Here is a 15,809-nt window from a genome sequence, read left to right on the forward strand (position 1 = left end):
GGATTTTATTACTGTGGTGGCCAGCTCGGGTGGCACTTGATAGAGTGGCGAAGTCACACCCTTTCCGGTAGAGCCCATAGGACCTATGAGATCGAAAGTATGAATGGGTTTCAATGGAGAGTAAGTAATTATTTTCTGGTCCCAGTCTTTATATGCCCTGGATTACACATATGTTGTTTGTGGATTTAAATGATAATTTTTCATCCAAAGAAAACTGAAAAAAAAAATTAGTTTCAAAGAAGTTTGATAATGACCAGAAAATAATAACTTTCTCTCCATTGAAACCCATTCATATTTTTCGATCTCATAGGTCCCATGGGCTCTACCGGAAGGGGCGTGACTTCGCCATCTATTGTCAAGGGGTAGGGGGTTAAGTGCAATATTTATTCATAACGTCGGATTATTACACTTTAAATAAGAATACAAAATACATAATATAAATACCATTTCAGGTTAAACATCTTTACAATGAGACTTGCTCGTTGCCCGAGACCATGGCAGCCAGTCTGTCCCTTGAAGCATCACCAGGTGTCTGATCATCTGCTAGGGGAGGTTGGGGGTCAAGCATTTCGAGTTGACTAATGATGACGTCACCGGGTAGGGATTACCGATGACGTCACCGGGTAGGGACCAAAAATGACGTCACTGGGTAGGGACTACCGATGACGTCACTGGGTAGGGACTACCGATGACGTCACCGGGTAGGGGCGGCTTAGCTAAGGAGGTAGAGCACTTGTCTTGTAACCGAAAGGTTGCTGGTTGGATCTCCAGCTCCCCCTAGCTGAGTGTCGATGTATCCCTGAGCAAGACATTTAACTGCTCCTAACTGCTCCTGGCGAGCTGGCTGTCGCCTTTCATGGTTGACTCTGCCGTCGAATGAGGGGTAGGGTTGAGCAATGAATTCGGTTTTGAATTTGTTAGGAAACAGATACATCTGTGTTTATATCTATGGCCTTTAACACATTAACTTATTATCATAATAATTTAAACCACACATGTATTGTGAGTCTTTTCAAACATTTTATTTGTACATAACCAAAACAAAAACAAACCAACCAACCATTATGAATGTCACATCAGCTCACAAAAACAACTGCTTGAGTGTGCAATTTAGCTTTACATCCTGCGGAAAATAAAGATGGATGCCTTAATAAAAATTTAACATTCATGACAAATATCCAACAACCCCCCAAAAAAGAATACTGGCTGTCTAATACTGCGGCAAAGTCTACATCTCACATCAAACCACAACAATGCAAAACAAAGTATATCAACAAAAATGTTTATAATTTAATGCAACAATGGGTGAAAAATCTGGTAACATTCTGTCTACATATAGAAGGATTTTGGTCATTGTGTCAGGTTGTAGACATTCAGATATGCTACGTTATCTTTATGACTTTGAAATGGGTATTGTGGAAAATTAAAATTAAAAAAGTAGAATACATCACCCAAACTGTACCAATAAAAATTGGAAATATCCATTCATTTTGTTAAATACTAGCAGCAGAAAGACTCAGAAAACAACATGTTCACAAGTAAATGTATTGGAGCCATCCTAGATCCAAAATAAAACTCCTAAATCAATTGTATCTTGATGATTCTCGCATTCTCGAGAAAGGGGGCCTCACAGCCGAGTTCTCCATTGTTCTTCAAGGGGAGAACAACCGATGTTCTCCAAATTGTATTGTCGTTTGTGTAGATCTGTGTGTGCGCACACGCACACACACACACACACACACACACACACACACACACACACACACACACACACACACACACACACACACACACGATAATGATTGTGATTCACACAAGACAAGTTTTCATCCACTAAAACAAAACTCTTGGGACATGCTGAACACAACTCTCACACACTCAAGTGAAAAGATCTATACATTTTTGGGTGCACGTATACCCAAAGCTTTGCTGTCCCACAAGAAGTTTTAAGCACTCCAAACAAGTTATAAATTGGACACGAAAACGCATTAGATAAACCATAAAAATAAACAAACAAACCAACCTCATACTTGAAGAAACAAAGAAGTGAGCTAAAGATTTAGAGGAAACAGCATGAGGGAGAAAATAAAATCTGTGTTGAAAAATTTGGCACCATTTTAGAAGTAGAAACTACCTCACATTTTGCTTGAGTTGAATTTCAGTGCCTGTTCAAAGAACAATGCATTCATAAAATATCAGAAACAGTGTCCAAAAATGACAACCCCCCGCTGCTTTTTTTGTGTACGTGATGGTAAAACTTAGGTTAATTCACCACACCCAAGAAAGTGCATAAACACGTGCTTCCAATCGTGAGCCGACAGATGAAATAGGAAAATAAGAGTGGATTCAAGTGTTATCAATTTCCTTCTTCGTTGTTATGCTGCTTGAATAAAAAACTAGAGGATTGCCGCATCAACTAATGCAGGCATAGTGTTGCAAAAACAAAAATCTATTTCATTCCTCGGTCAAACAAAATGGAAATAAATACACATAAAAAAAGTTGCATAACCTATAAGACCCACACAGTCACTCATTCACAAGAGTGAGTACAGAGAAACTTATTGGCTGCTCTTATGCACACACAAAACAAACTCACAACACATCACTCTGGGAGGATGTGTGTGAGACTGCTCGGGAACATAGATTACAATTTAAAGAAAAAGAAATATATCGCACTGTTATTTTCTTGTCATTAACAATTAGCAAAATCTAGTGGTTATTTAATCAGGAACTAGAAAAATAGATAATCTTTTTGCTAGCAACAATATGTATCCAACTTTCAAAACATAGTCCCCCCCCCCCCCCCCTCAAAACAAACACACACACAGAGACACACACAGACCAATGAAGAACCTCAAAAATGCAAATGAACAACAAAAACTCAAGAACACAAGATTAAAAGTGAAAGTAGAAGCATCAGAGAAGCGTAGAGGACAAGGACTGGACGATTGGACTGTGACCTCACATCGACATGCTAGGGCAAACGATGAACAAACGGGCAGGAAGAGATCTAGAATAAAAAACACAAAAAGAAAACACAAAAGGGAGACAAACTGAGGTTAAACAACGACAACAATGGAACACAGGGAGAGTGCGAGAGAGAAAGAACATAAAAATGACACTTACAAACACACAGAGTTTTAGACTAATAAACACACACAACCTAAACATTCAACACTGTGAGCACAGGGAGTTTGAGAGACGAGGAAAGTGTGGGTACAGACATGTACCGGCTTCCTTGTAGCTGCTAGCCTTTTGAAATAAATAAATAAATATAAATATATATATATATATATATATATATATATATATATATATATATATATATATATATACTGTATATAGAGAGAGAGAGAGAGAGGGAGAGAACACTTTTCTGTTCCCAAATACCTTTCCAACAAGACACTGTTACTATTCCACTTACACATTTCCATAAACACATTGCTGCCGCATCAGATCATAATCTATTATATGAGCAGAAACTCTTCGGACATCTTTACAATGAAGCAGTGATCAAACAGTCCTGTTTCTAAGCTAATTTGGCTGTCTTACCCAGATTCATTAGTAATTTCAAATTCATAATTTTGTGTCCAGAACGCGAATTCACTACGTTTGCATTTGAGTTCTGTTAGTCGCTTCCATGGATTGCAGATACAGTAGCCTTGCTCATGTTCATGTGAGGGGAATACACTTTTATTAATTTCTTACTATTTCTACTTTTTCTAAAGAATCACAGCACCAAAAATAGCGCAGAATTATCTATGTGTTTCCAGATACTACAATCTTGTTGTGTTGAGACAGGCCCTATAAACAAATAAAGTGTATTCCCCTCACATGAACAGGAGCTAAACTATTGTAACTGCATGGTAATAGAAGCAGTATCCGTGAACATAGGTACTGTAGGACCATTATTAAGAATAAAAACACAGTTTTATTAATAGATAGTAACAGTCTACCAACAGAACTGTTATACATTCTTCATGGGGTTGCTGATGGCTGCCTCGGTAACTTGGTGCGCTTTGTTATGTCTTGATTTTATCATAAACTAAGGGTATTGTTGCTCGTATACTAGAGACAAGCTCATGGACATCAGGGCTACGGTTCCCGTTGACTTACTCTGAACTCTGAGAGTAAGTCAACGGTAAGTCAACTCCAATGTTGGGCATTTTCCTCTCAAATGTTCGCTAGCTGGGAAATAAGATGGATGAACTACAACTACTGGTTGGGAAATCCAGAGACTTTTCATCATCTGCTGCCTTGAGTTTCACCGGGACGTGGTTGGGTGAAACTACCCCTGATGCCTGAAAACCCTTCTCCTACCCACGAGAGTTTGCCTCTTTTATTCTAGTTGGCATTTACATCCCGCCCCATGCCAATACTCACAAAATAAAAAGCATATTTAATGTCTGACGAGAGATAATATTGTAGATCACTGTTGTACGATATGCAGTGCGTACCGTGTGGTTCCGCATGCCACACTAGGCTTGTCAGACCAGGTCACAGTCCACCTGATTCCCACATACAGACAAAGACTGAAGCTCACTAAACCTGCTGTCAGAACATCAAAACAGTGGACTGATGGGGCAGTGGAGAACCTGAAGGCATGTCTAGAGGGCACTGACTGAGGTTTTTAAGACTGCAGCCAACAGCCTAGACAAGTACAAAGACGCTGTGACGTTATGTCAGTTTCTGTGTGGATGCTTGCATATCATCATGCAGCAGGGTATGTTTCAACAACGACAAACCCTGGTTCACACAGCTAGGCTCAAAAGGCTGAGGAGGGAAAAAGAGGTAGCGTTTAGGAGTGGAGACAGAGACAGGTTCAAAGCATTGAAGTATTCATTCAACAAGGCAGTAAGGGATGCCAAACAGCAGAACACTGTAAAGTTACAGCAGCAATTCACTGCCAGTGACTCTGTCTCTGTTTGGGGGGGGGGGGGTTCAGCCAAATCTACCAATACCATCACCAACGACTCACACCAACTTGCCAACTGCCTAAATGACTTTGACTGCCTTTGACAGGAAATGGAATGACCCTACCACCCCACCTTCCTGCTCAACCACCCTGTCCCCTAACCCTGAACCTCCTCTGCCTGTGACTCTAGGTGCCCCCCCCACCACCTCCACCTCTCTCTCCATACTTGAGAGATGTGAACATATCCCCGCAAGGGGATTCACCCTGAGGCACTGTGCAGCCCAACTGTCTGAGGTGTGCACTGACACCTTTAACACCTCAGAGACAAATCAGGTGGCAGCCTGCTTCAAGGCCTCAACCATCATCCCTGTGCCTAAAAAAGCATTATAATAAGCTTAATGAATACAGACCTATAGCCCTGACCACTGTAGCCATGAAAACCTTTGAACGCCATGTGCTGTCTCACCTCGAAACCATCACCAACCCCCATCTGGATCCCCTGCAATTTGCCTATAGGTCAAACAGGTCTGTGGATGACAGTCAAAATGGCACCCTGGACGCTACTGGCACCTATTCTAGGATACACTTTGTGGACTTTGGTTCTGCCTTTAACACCATTATCCCGGCTAGGTTTCAGGACAAACTCCCCCAAGTGAAATGTGCCTGACTCAACCTGCAGGTGGATCACTGACTCCTGTCCGACAGGAAGCAGCATGTGAAGCTGGGTAGGCATGAGGATCTACTTTCTTCGGCAGCTGAGGAAATGCAACCTGGCCTTTTCAATGCTGGTTCACTTCTAATCAGCCACCCTAGAGTCCATCCTCACATCCTCCCTCCGAGTCTGGTGCCCAGCTGTCACAGCGAGGGACGAGGGAAGACTGCACACTGACTGCAGCGCATCTTCCACACTGCTGAGAGGGCGAGTGGCTGCAGCCTGCCCTCTCTGCTTAGCCTGCACTCCTCCAGGACCCTAGGGAGGGTAAAAGAAGAAGGCGTCCGACCCCTCCCATCCCGGCCAGTGTCTTTTTCAGACACTCCCCTCCGGCAGGAGACCAGGACTTCCCCCCACCCCTGCACAGCCACCACACACAGACACACACCACCATCCCGCCCCCCTCTCCACCATGTGAGCACTTGCACTTTTTACTGGAGAACGTCTCTTATTGTCATAGATATCATGAATGCCCTATCCTTTAATGAACTTATGACTTATTTACTAGGTCCCTGGCAAGACTAGCCATCTAGTTTTACCAAGTCAAATTCCTTGTTTTTATTATGGGAGAACTCGGCGAAAATAAACTGATTCTGATTCTGATATACTGTGCTAACATCGAGCCAATAAAAACAAAGATGAGCTTGTTCATCGTCTGTTAACAGTATGCAATAAGCATATAAAAGCGTTTCCTTTATATTTTTTTCTAAATCTCTGTGGCCCGGTGGCCAATGCTCCGCAGCACGGTACCGGTCGGCGGCCCGGTGGTTGAGAATCGCTGGCGTAATCAACAAACTGTTATACATCAGCAACAGCCATCTTTGTTGTAGACAATTACTCTACAGCGCTTCTCTGCACTATCCCCGTATTTATCCTGCCTCATCTTAGATAAACGGTTGTGAATGGTAGGTCTATCCCGTAACAGGCAGAAATCTATTTGTATGGGAGCAAGACCTTAACAGCAGGAAAAATCAAACATGAGCTCTAGATATTTGTCTGGTTCCCAGGCTAGTGAACTCCCCTTCTGGAAGCACAAGTATGAATTTGGCCTTAAAGGACTGATCTGAATCTTAACAAGACAGACAAACAGCAATTTACAGATAGCTCGGCGTACTCCTTTAAATAATAATTGAAGGAAAGATATAATTTTTGCTATTTTCGTTTTATAAAAGAGGAAACTGACAACAGCGCATGGTAAGGGGGCTTGATGTTGTCATTAGCAACACTTGGCGCGGATCCTACACACACGTAGTTCCATACTCCTTAGGGCATCACACAGCACCATAAGAGAACACTGAAATGGTTAGATAACGACCATGAGTTTAATTAAGGAAGCTGGACTTGAAACGTCCTATAGGTCCCAAACACACGAAGTATAAAACCTTTATAAAAATAGAAAAGGCATTATAGTTTTTGTTGGTAATATACATCGTATGGACATTTACTTTGCTCTCCCTTGGTTAAAAAATAAATAAAAATAGAAATATGTGAAGAGTTCTTGAACGTCTAACAAACTGACAACGTGTCTCTTCAAAATTTATTTAGATAACTATGCGATCATCAAAATGCGTGAACAAATAGTTTAAAACAAACAATGTACTGTAGGCTTCAGTAGATAAGTATGCGATCATCAAAATCGTTTACAAATAGTTTGAAACAAACAATTTGTTACCAGTTAACCTGCTCAATAATTTTTGTTACTAACTAGCAGGACATTTCTTACAAACCAGTTTGTTTCACAACACAAATGATGACAAGCACAAATATACTGAAGAAGTACGATATCATAACTACATTGAGGATTAATGTACACTTGGCAATGTATACAGAATAAACTATATTACAGATATCATAGACTCAGAGAAATTAACCCATAACATCATGTTTTGACATTTGGATGAATTGACTTGTTTATGCTTGCTCTCTTTGCACTGCAGCATTTGACATAGGGCCAAGGATGTAGCTGCTTTGGTGATCTGAATTGAAAATTGAATTGAATGACAGCCCATATATGGTGACCAAACACCACTGACCGCCTCGTGAAGTGCAAATTCAAAATAGCGGTTTATTTCAGTCAGGACCAGACCAACAACGTTCACTTCATAGAATGACCAGCCAAAGGCAAGTGCGGCATCAATCTAGGATTAATCTATGGATTATTCTCATACTGCACACATTGCAGACCGAGATGAAGGCAAACAAGGACTAACAGAAAAAACACAATAGATTTAGCAAATATATCCTGTATCTTCCAAATATTAAATAATTTATTAGACTGTGAAACTATAAAATAAGACGCGTCGATGAGTCAATTTAGATCTAAAGAAAATGCACATTTTTGACCATTCAGCTCCTCTCTTCCCCGATTGGTTATATTCATCTATTATGCCTGTCCATCACAGGTGTATGAAGTGCAAAACTTCTCAATGGAGGAGCAACATAGAGAGGGAAGGACCAGAGACGAAGGGGACGTTTTGGGGGTTGTTTGCGGTATCAAATCCAGCTATCTTCTGCTCTCTCTCTTCACAACTGTGAAGAGAGAGCATCTTTAGGAAAGGTAAAGAGAAGCTTCCTTCTTGATGTGGGATGGGGTAAGGTGTGCTTAGGAGAGGTTACGCTTAGTAGGTAGAAGCACGGAGCAGAAAGCAGAAAAAAAAACAGGCATATCTTGGCAACAAATTCAATGCGCAACACATCAATATTAATGAACAACGTGTATAAATATATATAAATTCCTATATGTATGTATAATTTATCACAGCAAGCTGCTAGAACATCTTACAAAAAACACTTGCCTTTCCTTCTCATCTTGAAAAAGAAAAAGGATAAATAAACCCTCAAAACTCCCAACAGATCACAAGAATCCAGTTATTTTTTTGTTCCACAAAGAACAACCAACGTAAGAAAACAAAGAAAACGAAAGCGGTGTGTATCTATGGTCTCAGTGCCTGCGTAGCCTAACGGAGAGACAGCGAGATAGAGAGAGAGACTCACCCTGGAATATACAAAGGGAAGAGGTGAGGAGGAGTTACAGGAGAGCAGAGTGGGGGCGGCAGGGTGGGTGTGCAGGAAGCAAAAGGCCTTATTCACACTCCACTTACCAGGGAACAGCACCCTTCTCAACCAAGTCCAAAGCGCCTCAGCGGTCTCAGTAGGGCTTGCTGTCGTTCTTAGAGCGCTTCAGCTGCACCTTGAGCCTCTTCATGCCAATCTGGAAACCGTTCATTGATTGGATGGCCGCCTGTGATGACACCGGGTTGTCATAGCTGACGAAGCCTGGGGGAGGGCAGACAGTTTCCACAACGTAGGGAAAAAGTTAACCACAAGAATCTACCATTCCTTGATTATCATCAGCTTGTAATCTTCTAAGATTGTGTTGTGTGTGGTTGAGGACAATGGGTCACTAACCAAAACACTTGCTGAGGTTGGTCTGCTTGTCAATGAAGACCTTAGCGGAGATTACGTTCCCAAACGGCATGAACATCTGAAGAAGGTCTTGGTCTCCAAACTCCTGGGGAAGGTGGTAGATGAACAGGTTTGCTCCTTCAGGACCTATCGACGAATTAACCAATTTCAATGTTACAAAAATATTCAGAATTTTAACAATCATTGTAGCATATATGCATATACATTGAAGTATGAGCATGGCACTTATTCAACACTGTATGATGCAATCAGTGTAGGAAACATAGCGTCAGTAGTTGAGGACAAACAGGTAACGAGAGACTCAGACAAGACATCTACTTCTTATAAAGGGAACAATGTTCTCATGATTATCTGCTAGTGTCTGAGAGGAAAAAGTTAGTGCTCTTACCCGTACTGCGACCGTCACTGGCTGATGCAGCAGGTTTAAAACAAGACACAATGCAGATTCTAGTTTATCTGGCTGATAGAGAATAAGACCCACTGTTGCATATTACTTTAAAAACACACTCACTGGTAAAGTTGTTACTTACTTCCATATCCTAAAGTGAAAATGGCCTCAAATTAACCCCACACGATGCACTGTAAGTCAATGTTTGCCTTACAAACCAACCCAATACCCAAAATGTCCTATCTGGGACGAATAAAGTTCATCATATATACTCCAACATCGTTTCTAATAGAACATGCTTCCCTTTTTTCTCTCATGCCCGTAACCTCTCTTTATTAACTTAACCTTTTCCTGATCATGCAGCTGCTCATACTCTGGACGACATGTAACTAACAACGCCTCCCCATGTGTCTCCCCATGTGTCTCCCCGGCTGGCGTTCCTCCCCTTCAGGACCCTACCTTCTTTCTGGCTCCCTGCCGCTGACACACTCTGCTGGGACAACAGGCTCTGGTTGTAGAGGCTGGGCAGTGCGGCGGCGGCGTACTGCTGGATGCCAGAGTAGGCCTGGCTCAGAGCCTCCATGGTGTTCCCCGAGCCATTGGACAGATTCCCACTGCCCAGGCTACCATTGAGGGCAGCCATGCCTAAAGTGTGGTGGTTACAAAGGTAGCTGATTGGTATACAGCCGGGAGCCAGCAGAGAGTATACAGCACCAACTAGACAGTTATGCATTCTATCAAACCATTAACAAGTCAGCTGATTGACAGACATAATGGTTGGATGGAATGCCCAATATTTTACAAATACTTAAATACTTTAAGATGATTGCCAATATTTTAATAAATAATGCATTAAAGGGATCGATTTTGACAATGCATGTTCAATCAAATGAATATGTATTTTTACCAAGTCTGGCAAACTGGTGGAGAATGGTGAAGACAAAATAGTATTTAATTGGGCTGTAACGATACACAAACTCACGATTCGGTTTGTATCACGATTTTTGACCAGCGGTTCGATACATCCCACGATTTTTTGAAGTTTAAAAAGCATTTTATTTAAACAACACTTATATACCAATTAACTTAATGTAACATTTAATAACAAATAATTTGGAACACAGAACAGATTTGAACAGAAAGAATACTATTAAAGCATAGCTAAATGAATAAAGAAATAACCAAAGATTGCAGTTGGAGGATGCTTATTGCTGGTAGGCAAAAACCCTCAACTGTTTGGTTGGTTTAGTCAAATATCCTTATTAGCGCTTCTTATTAGGCTATGTAGCTTAAATAATGACATAATCAGGCCGCATAGAATGCAACATGTTTAATAACTTTCAATAGATGGGGAAAAAACCTGAACGTCATGAACATCGCAATAACGAGGCATAGTGTTACGAGTAGCATATGTGTGTGCGCGAGAATGGCAGTGTGCGTATGCGTGTGAGTGACGTCAGCGAGTGAGTGGACGAGCGAGGAGAGCGAGCGGTAGCGCGTGTGTCTAGTGAAGAAGCGAACGAGTCCAGTAGAATAAAGTGCCCATCCTGTCAATAATCGGTGGCCGCTTCATTCCGACCTATAAGGAGACAAACTGCCAGTCAAATCACACAAAACAATAGAGACAGGATCACACAGGCAATTTTTTTCGCGCTTGGCCCACTCTGGATAAATGTCGTTCATATCGCATATGAGGACTTCGACGGCTGTGGAGAAATGCAATCCTCCGTAGCCACGGAGGATTGCAGTCGCATACTTACGGCATCGATAGGAGGGGGTGCTGTCAGCAGACTATTATTTAGACAAATTATTAGCAAATTTCAATCTGACAATTTGACCGGAGAGTTAGAAAGGGCGTATCGCGCTTCTGCCTTCTCACACCGCGAGACAGTTTCGTGGCTTTGAGTGTCGCGATTTCGGTTTCGATACGCGTATCGTTACAGCCCTAGTATTTAAATAAAAAAGTTATTCTAATATCCCAGGTACACCGCAACATAACCTTCGCACCTGCAAGTGAGCTCATGTTGAGGCCAGCTCCGGCGCCTGCAGCCAATGACTGGAGGGCTCCTAGAGAAGCCATGGGGTTTACTGATGAGTTGTTGCTTGAGGTGGGAGAGGAGCCTGCTGGCAAAGTCAGAAAGAGTAGCAGACGGAGGGTGGGGGTAAAGGGATGGGAGGGTTGGATTTAGGGGATGGTGGGGGAGGAGAAATGGGAAAGTGGGTTAGATGGAGTGTGGTAGTGAGACATGGGAGGGAAGGAGTGAGGGGATGGTAAGGGGGGTGAGGGGATGGAGGGTGGGAGTGAGGGGATGGTAAGGGGGGTGAGGGGATGGAGGGTGGGAGTGAGGGGATGGAGGGTGGGAGTGAGGGGATGGAGGGTGGGAGTGAGGGGATGGTAAGGGGGGGTGAGGGGGTGGTAAGGGGGAGTGAGGGGATGGTAAGGGGGGGCGAGGGGATGGTAAGGGGGAGCGAGGGGATGGTAAGGGGGGGCGAGGGGATGGTAAGGGGGAGCGAGGGGATGGTAAGGGGGAGAGAGGGGATGGTAAGGGGGGGCGAGGGGATGGTAAGGGGGAGCGAGGGGATGGTAAGGGGGGGCGAGGGGATGGTAAGGGGGGGTGAGGGGATGGTAAGGGGGAGCGAGGGGATGGTAAGGGGGAGAGAGGGGATGGTAAGGGGGAGTGAGGGGATGGTAAGGGGGGGCGAGGGGATGGTAAGGGGGAGAGAGGGGATGGTAAGGGGGAGTGAGGGGATGGTAAGGGGGAGTGAGGGGATGGTAAGGGGGGGCGAGGGGATGGAAGGTGGTAGTTAAGGGATGGGAGTGATGCAATGGAGGGTGGAGGTGATGTTAGGGGTGGTAGTGAGGTGATGGGAAGGGTGGTGGTGAGGGGATTGAGGGTGGTAGTGAGGTGATTCGAAGGGTGGTGGTGAGGGGATTGAGGGTGGTAGTGAGGTGATGGGAAGGGTGGTGGTGAGGGGATTGAGGGTGGTAGTGAGGTGATAAGAGGTTGGGAGTGAGGAGGAGGAGGGTGGGAATTAGGGAATGGTGGTTAGGGAAGGGATCAGGGGTTGGGCATAATGACCACCAGTGTTATCTACCGATATACAGCCACAGTGGAGGTTGAAACAATTGTTTGCCAAATGTTTGAACCCGACTACTAGAGACATGCTTCTTGGCGCCTTGTGCATCTGTGTACCTGAACTGGTGAGCATACTGAGTGGGCTGCTGGATGTTGTCATGGCGCTCGAACCTGAGGATGTGGCCTGTGTGGCACTTGCCGCTGCTGCTGCTGCTAGTGCTGCCAAGTTCTGCATGGCGTTCAGACCTAAGGAGATGCAAGCATAACCACATGAATATATTCAAACTAGTTTGAGGCACGGTAAAAAAAAATGCAGTTACCTACATCTTGATTTAAACCTTAATTGTCCTCGGCCACTTTGTGAAAATGCTGCAAAATGACTCAAGGTAATGTCCATGTAAAAATTTACGTGATGTGCATTCTCAGAACGCATTTTTGGAAGAAATACATGTGGTTGCCTGAGCCAACTCATCGTATCGACAATTTTTCATAATTTTTACATGGTAATGATTGCAAGGATAATTAGTTATGTGCACAAAATTTGGTATCATTTGGATTCGTTTTGTCACTACACCAAAAATGTTGTAGTTGATACCAATGGTAGTGAAATGTCACGATTCCCGATACTGCAGTAAAAAATCTCACATACCTCAACATAAACTCCTTCATTAGAAATATTTGAACTATACAAAACACAAATCAAAGTGGCATTTAGCATTCCAGTATTTAAAACAAATAATACTGTGCCAGAGGTTTTCAAAGTAGTGATTCCCCGGGACCCACAGGTGGTGATTTGAGTGGGTCCCAGGCAACTGAGTGGGTTCCCAATGCAAATTATTATAATAACTGATTTAATAAATAAATATTGGCCATAGTTTTAATTATTTAGCCTATCATAAGCTGCTTAGAGTGTTAGTAAATTAAATAGGTCATAGTCAAATATAAATTCTAGATAATAACATTCTCAAAAAAACTGCAGGTTAGTTAGCCAACAGCTAACTAGTTCTCCTCCTGGCGATTTAACTTTGCTGTGGTTGAAGTTATCTTTTTTCCCACATTGACTACCATTATAATAAATAGTACAGTGAACACTGGCAGCAGTGGTATTTTTAAATGTAAATACTCATTTTTAAAGCTATCGACACAAACCCTTCCTAATTATCTAGAGGGAATGTCCTCGATATGCATTTCATTTTAGGTCCCTTTGATATTGATTAAACTGGATTTGGGATTTAATAATGCCGTCTCATTTGCATAACATAATATATTCGTGCATAATTCCACTTTTTAACTGAATTAAAGAACAAAAAAAACTTTCAATTAGGACATTCCAAGCAGCATGAGTAGCAAATTCTGTACTGGTGTACATGCACAATGTTATGACATTGGTTTGGTTTTGGGACCTCATAAACGCACACCTGAAATTGAGGCAGAATAACCAGAAATGTTGTGCAGGCAGCCCCAGAGGTATTCACTGGCACTCACGCATCGCCCTTTTCAAGCGAATAACTGGTGTACTCATTACTCCTAGAACTATGCTACCAGCAGGGAAAACTGTTTTTTCATTTGAAGCTATGGCTAGGAAGAGAACATTTTTGAATTATTTCGAGATTTTAACTCTTTAAAGCAAAATCTATCCTGACAGACATTATGGTTCCCAATGGCAAAATGGTTCTGCAAGCAGACAAGGCTTGTACACAAAGTTTCCGAAATTTTCATTCTTCAGGGCAGCCGAGCCGTGCGTTTAACTGAAACCGCAAGTTAGAGCAGTGACCTGCTTATGGGGAATACAAAAGTTGTAGACAAATTGGAAAACTTTTGGGCAATCAGGGGATGAGCTATACGGGTGACCAATTCTGAATAATAATCCCTAGAATAACGTGAGGTATCCACAGATACTCTGTGAATACCTAATAACAACTAGAAAATGCATTTCCTGCAGAAAATTCTGTGAATAATGTAGTGCAAAGTGAGGTTGGAAATATGTTTTAGTTACGCCACATAGTTTAAGACGTAAAGAAATGTTAAATGGCTTAAAGCAAGTGAAGGTATTTGAACAGAGTCTAAATGGAGTAAACATTTAAAAATGCACACCATTTAAATCAAATGCAATGGTTGGAAACAAATACTACCCGACCGAGGAGTAGTAGTAGTAGTAGTAGTATCTGAAGTGGTAATAGTAGCTGAAGAAGTAGTAGTAGCTGAAGTAGAGGTAGTAGTAGTAGCAGCTGAAGGAGTAGTAGTGAAAGTAGTAGTAGTAGTAGTAACTGAAGTAGTAGTAGGGGTAGTAGCTAAAGTAGTAGTTGTGTCCATCTCTTCCCAAAACAACAACTCCAGCTCCACTGTCTACTCTCTTTATGATTTTTAAGATGATTTGAAGAAACTGGAAAATGGTGGTATCAACCTTGCATCTATTTCTATTATGCCCAGCCCACCCCAGCCACGTCTTGGCCACAGACTGATATCACCCAAACAGCCCCCCCCCTCATTACTGATAGTAGTCCTGATCATTACTTAGACAAAAAATGGTTCAGCCGTAGACACACTACTAAGGAAGTTCTGCATAATCTGCTGAACCCAAGGTTGCCTACGTCAAAACATGGCAACATTTGCATTCCTGCTGTAGACACACTGCTATTTATTTGCTAAACTGCAAATCTCATACCTATTCCCTCCAAAAGCCTATCAATAACACCATCAGGATGGGTCTACTTAACATTAGGTCTCTTAAAACATATCATTTTTCATTAGTGATTTTATTCCCGCTTCTAAACTGGATTTTATCTTTTTAACTGGCTAGAAATTAATGGCTAGAACGGCTAGAAAAAATAACAGTGCAACCGTTCTGATGGACAGCTCCTCCCAACTAACTTTTTTGATGTATGTATATCTGGAAAAAGAGGTGGATGTATTTCAGGGGAAACGTATGTTATTTGGTTAATTTCCATCCTTCAAATACCCTTGAGCCACATACTTTGATTATCTAGTTACAACTGGTGACTTACATTTTCTTACAGGTTTTTGAAAAGTGGGCAAAAAAACTTTTTGAACTACCTCTACATGTGAAAGAGGCTAGGGGTGTGACAAATCGCTCAGCTCACGATTCGATACACAATATTGGGTTCACGATTCGATATTATAACAATATTTCGAACAAAACTTGAATGAAGAAAATGTATGGCTGAAAAAATATTGTAGTTTATTTTAAAGACACATGCAAAACAATGCCATTTGCTCTATATTTCAATTTTTTTAGGAAATTGTAAACAAGATGCGTTATTGTAACATGGT

The 15,809-nt window shown here is 42.2% G+C and overlaps 1 protein-coding gene across 17 annotated transcripts in view; it reads right to left on the minus strand.

Moving 5' to 3' along the window:
• Nucleotides 1–1,000: 1,000 nt before the first annotated feature.
• Nucleotides 1,001–15,809, minus strand: part of celf1 (cugbp, Elav-like family member 1) — a 36,349-nt gene continuing 21,540 nt past the window's right edge. For 7 of the 17 annotated variants that reach the window (XM_030376407.1, XM_030376414.1, XM_030376413.1 and 4 more), the window contains 6 exons: nucleotides 12,636–12,764; nucleotides 11,449–11,565; nucleotides 9,901–10,086; nucleotides 9,442–9,462; nucleotides 9,036–9,179; nucleotides 1,001–8,903 (listed from right to left, as the gene is read on the minus strand). In XM_030376407.1, coding sequence (XP_030232267.1) covers nucleotides 8,776–8,903; nucleotides 9,036–9,179; nucleotides 9,442–9,462; nucleotides 9,901–10,086; nucleotides 11,449–11,565; nucleotides 12,636–12,764 — 725 coding nt within the window. In that variant the 3' untranslated portion in view covers nucleotides 1,001–8,775. The remainder of the gene's footprint in view (nucleotides 8,904–9,035; nucleotides 9,180–9,441; nucleotides 9,463–9,900; nucleotides 10,087–11,448; nucleotides 11,566–12,635; nucleotides 12,765–15,809) is intronic. The other 10 variants (XM_030376419.1, XM_030376416.1, XM_030376421.1 and 7 more) reach the window with 6 other exon arrangements.

Source organism: Gadus morhua, chromosome 14 (genome assembly GCF_902167405.1).
Source record: "Gadus morhua chromosome 14, gadMor3.0, whole genome shotgun sequence".
Classification (NCBI taxonomy): Eukaryota; Metazoa; Chordata; class Actinopteri; order Gadiformes; family Gadidae; genus Gadus; species Gadus morhua.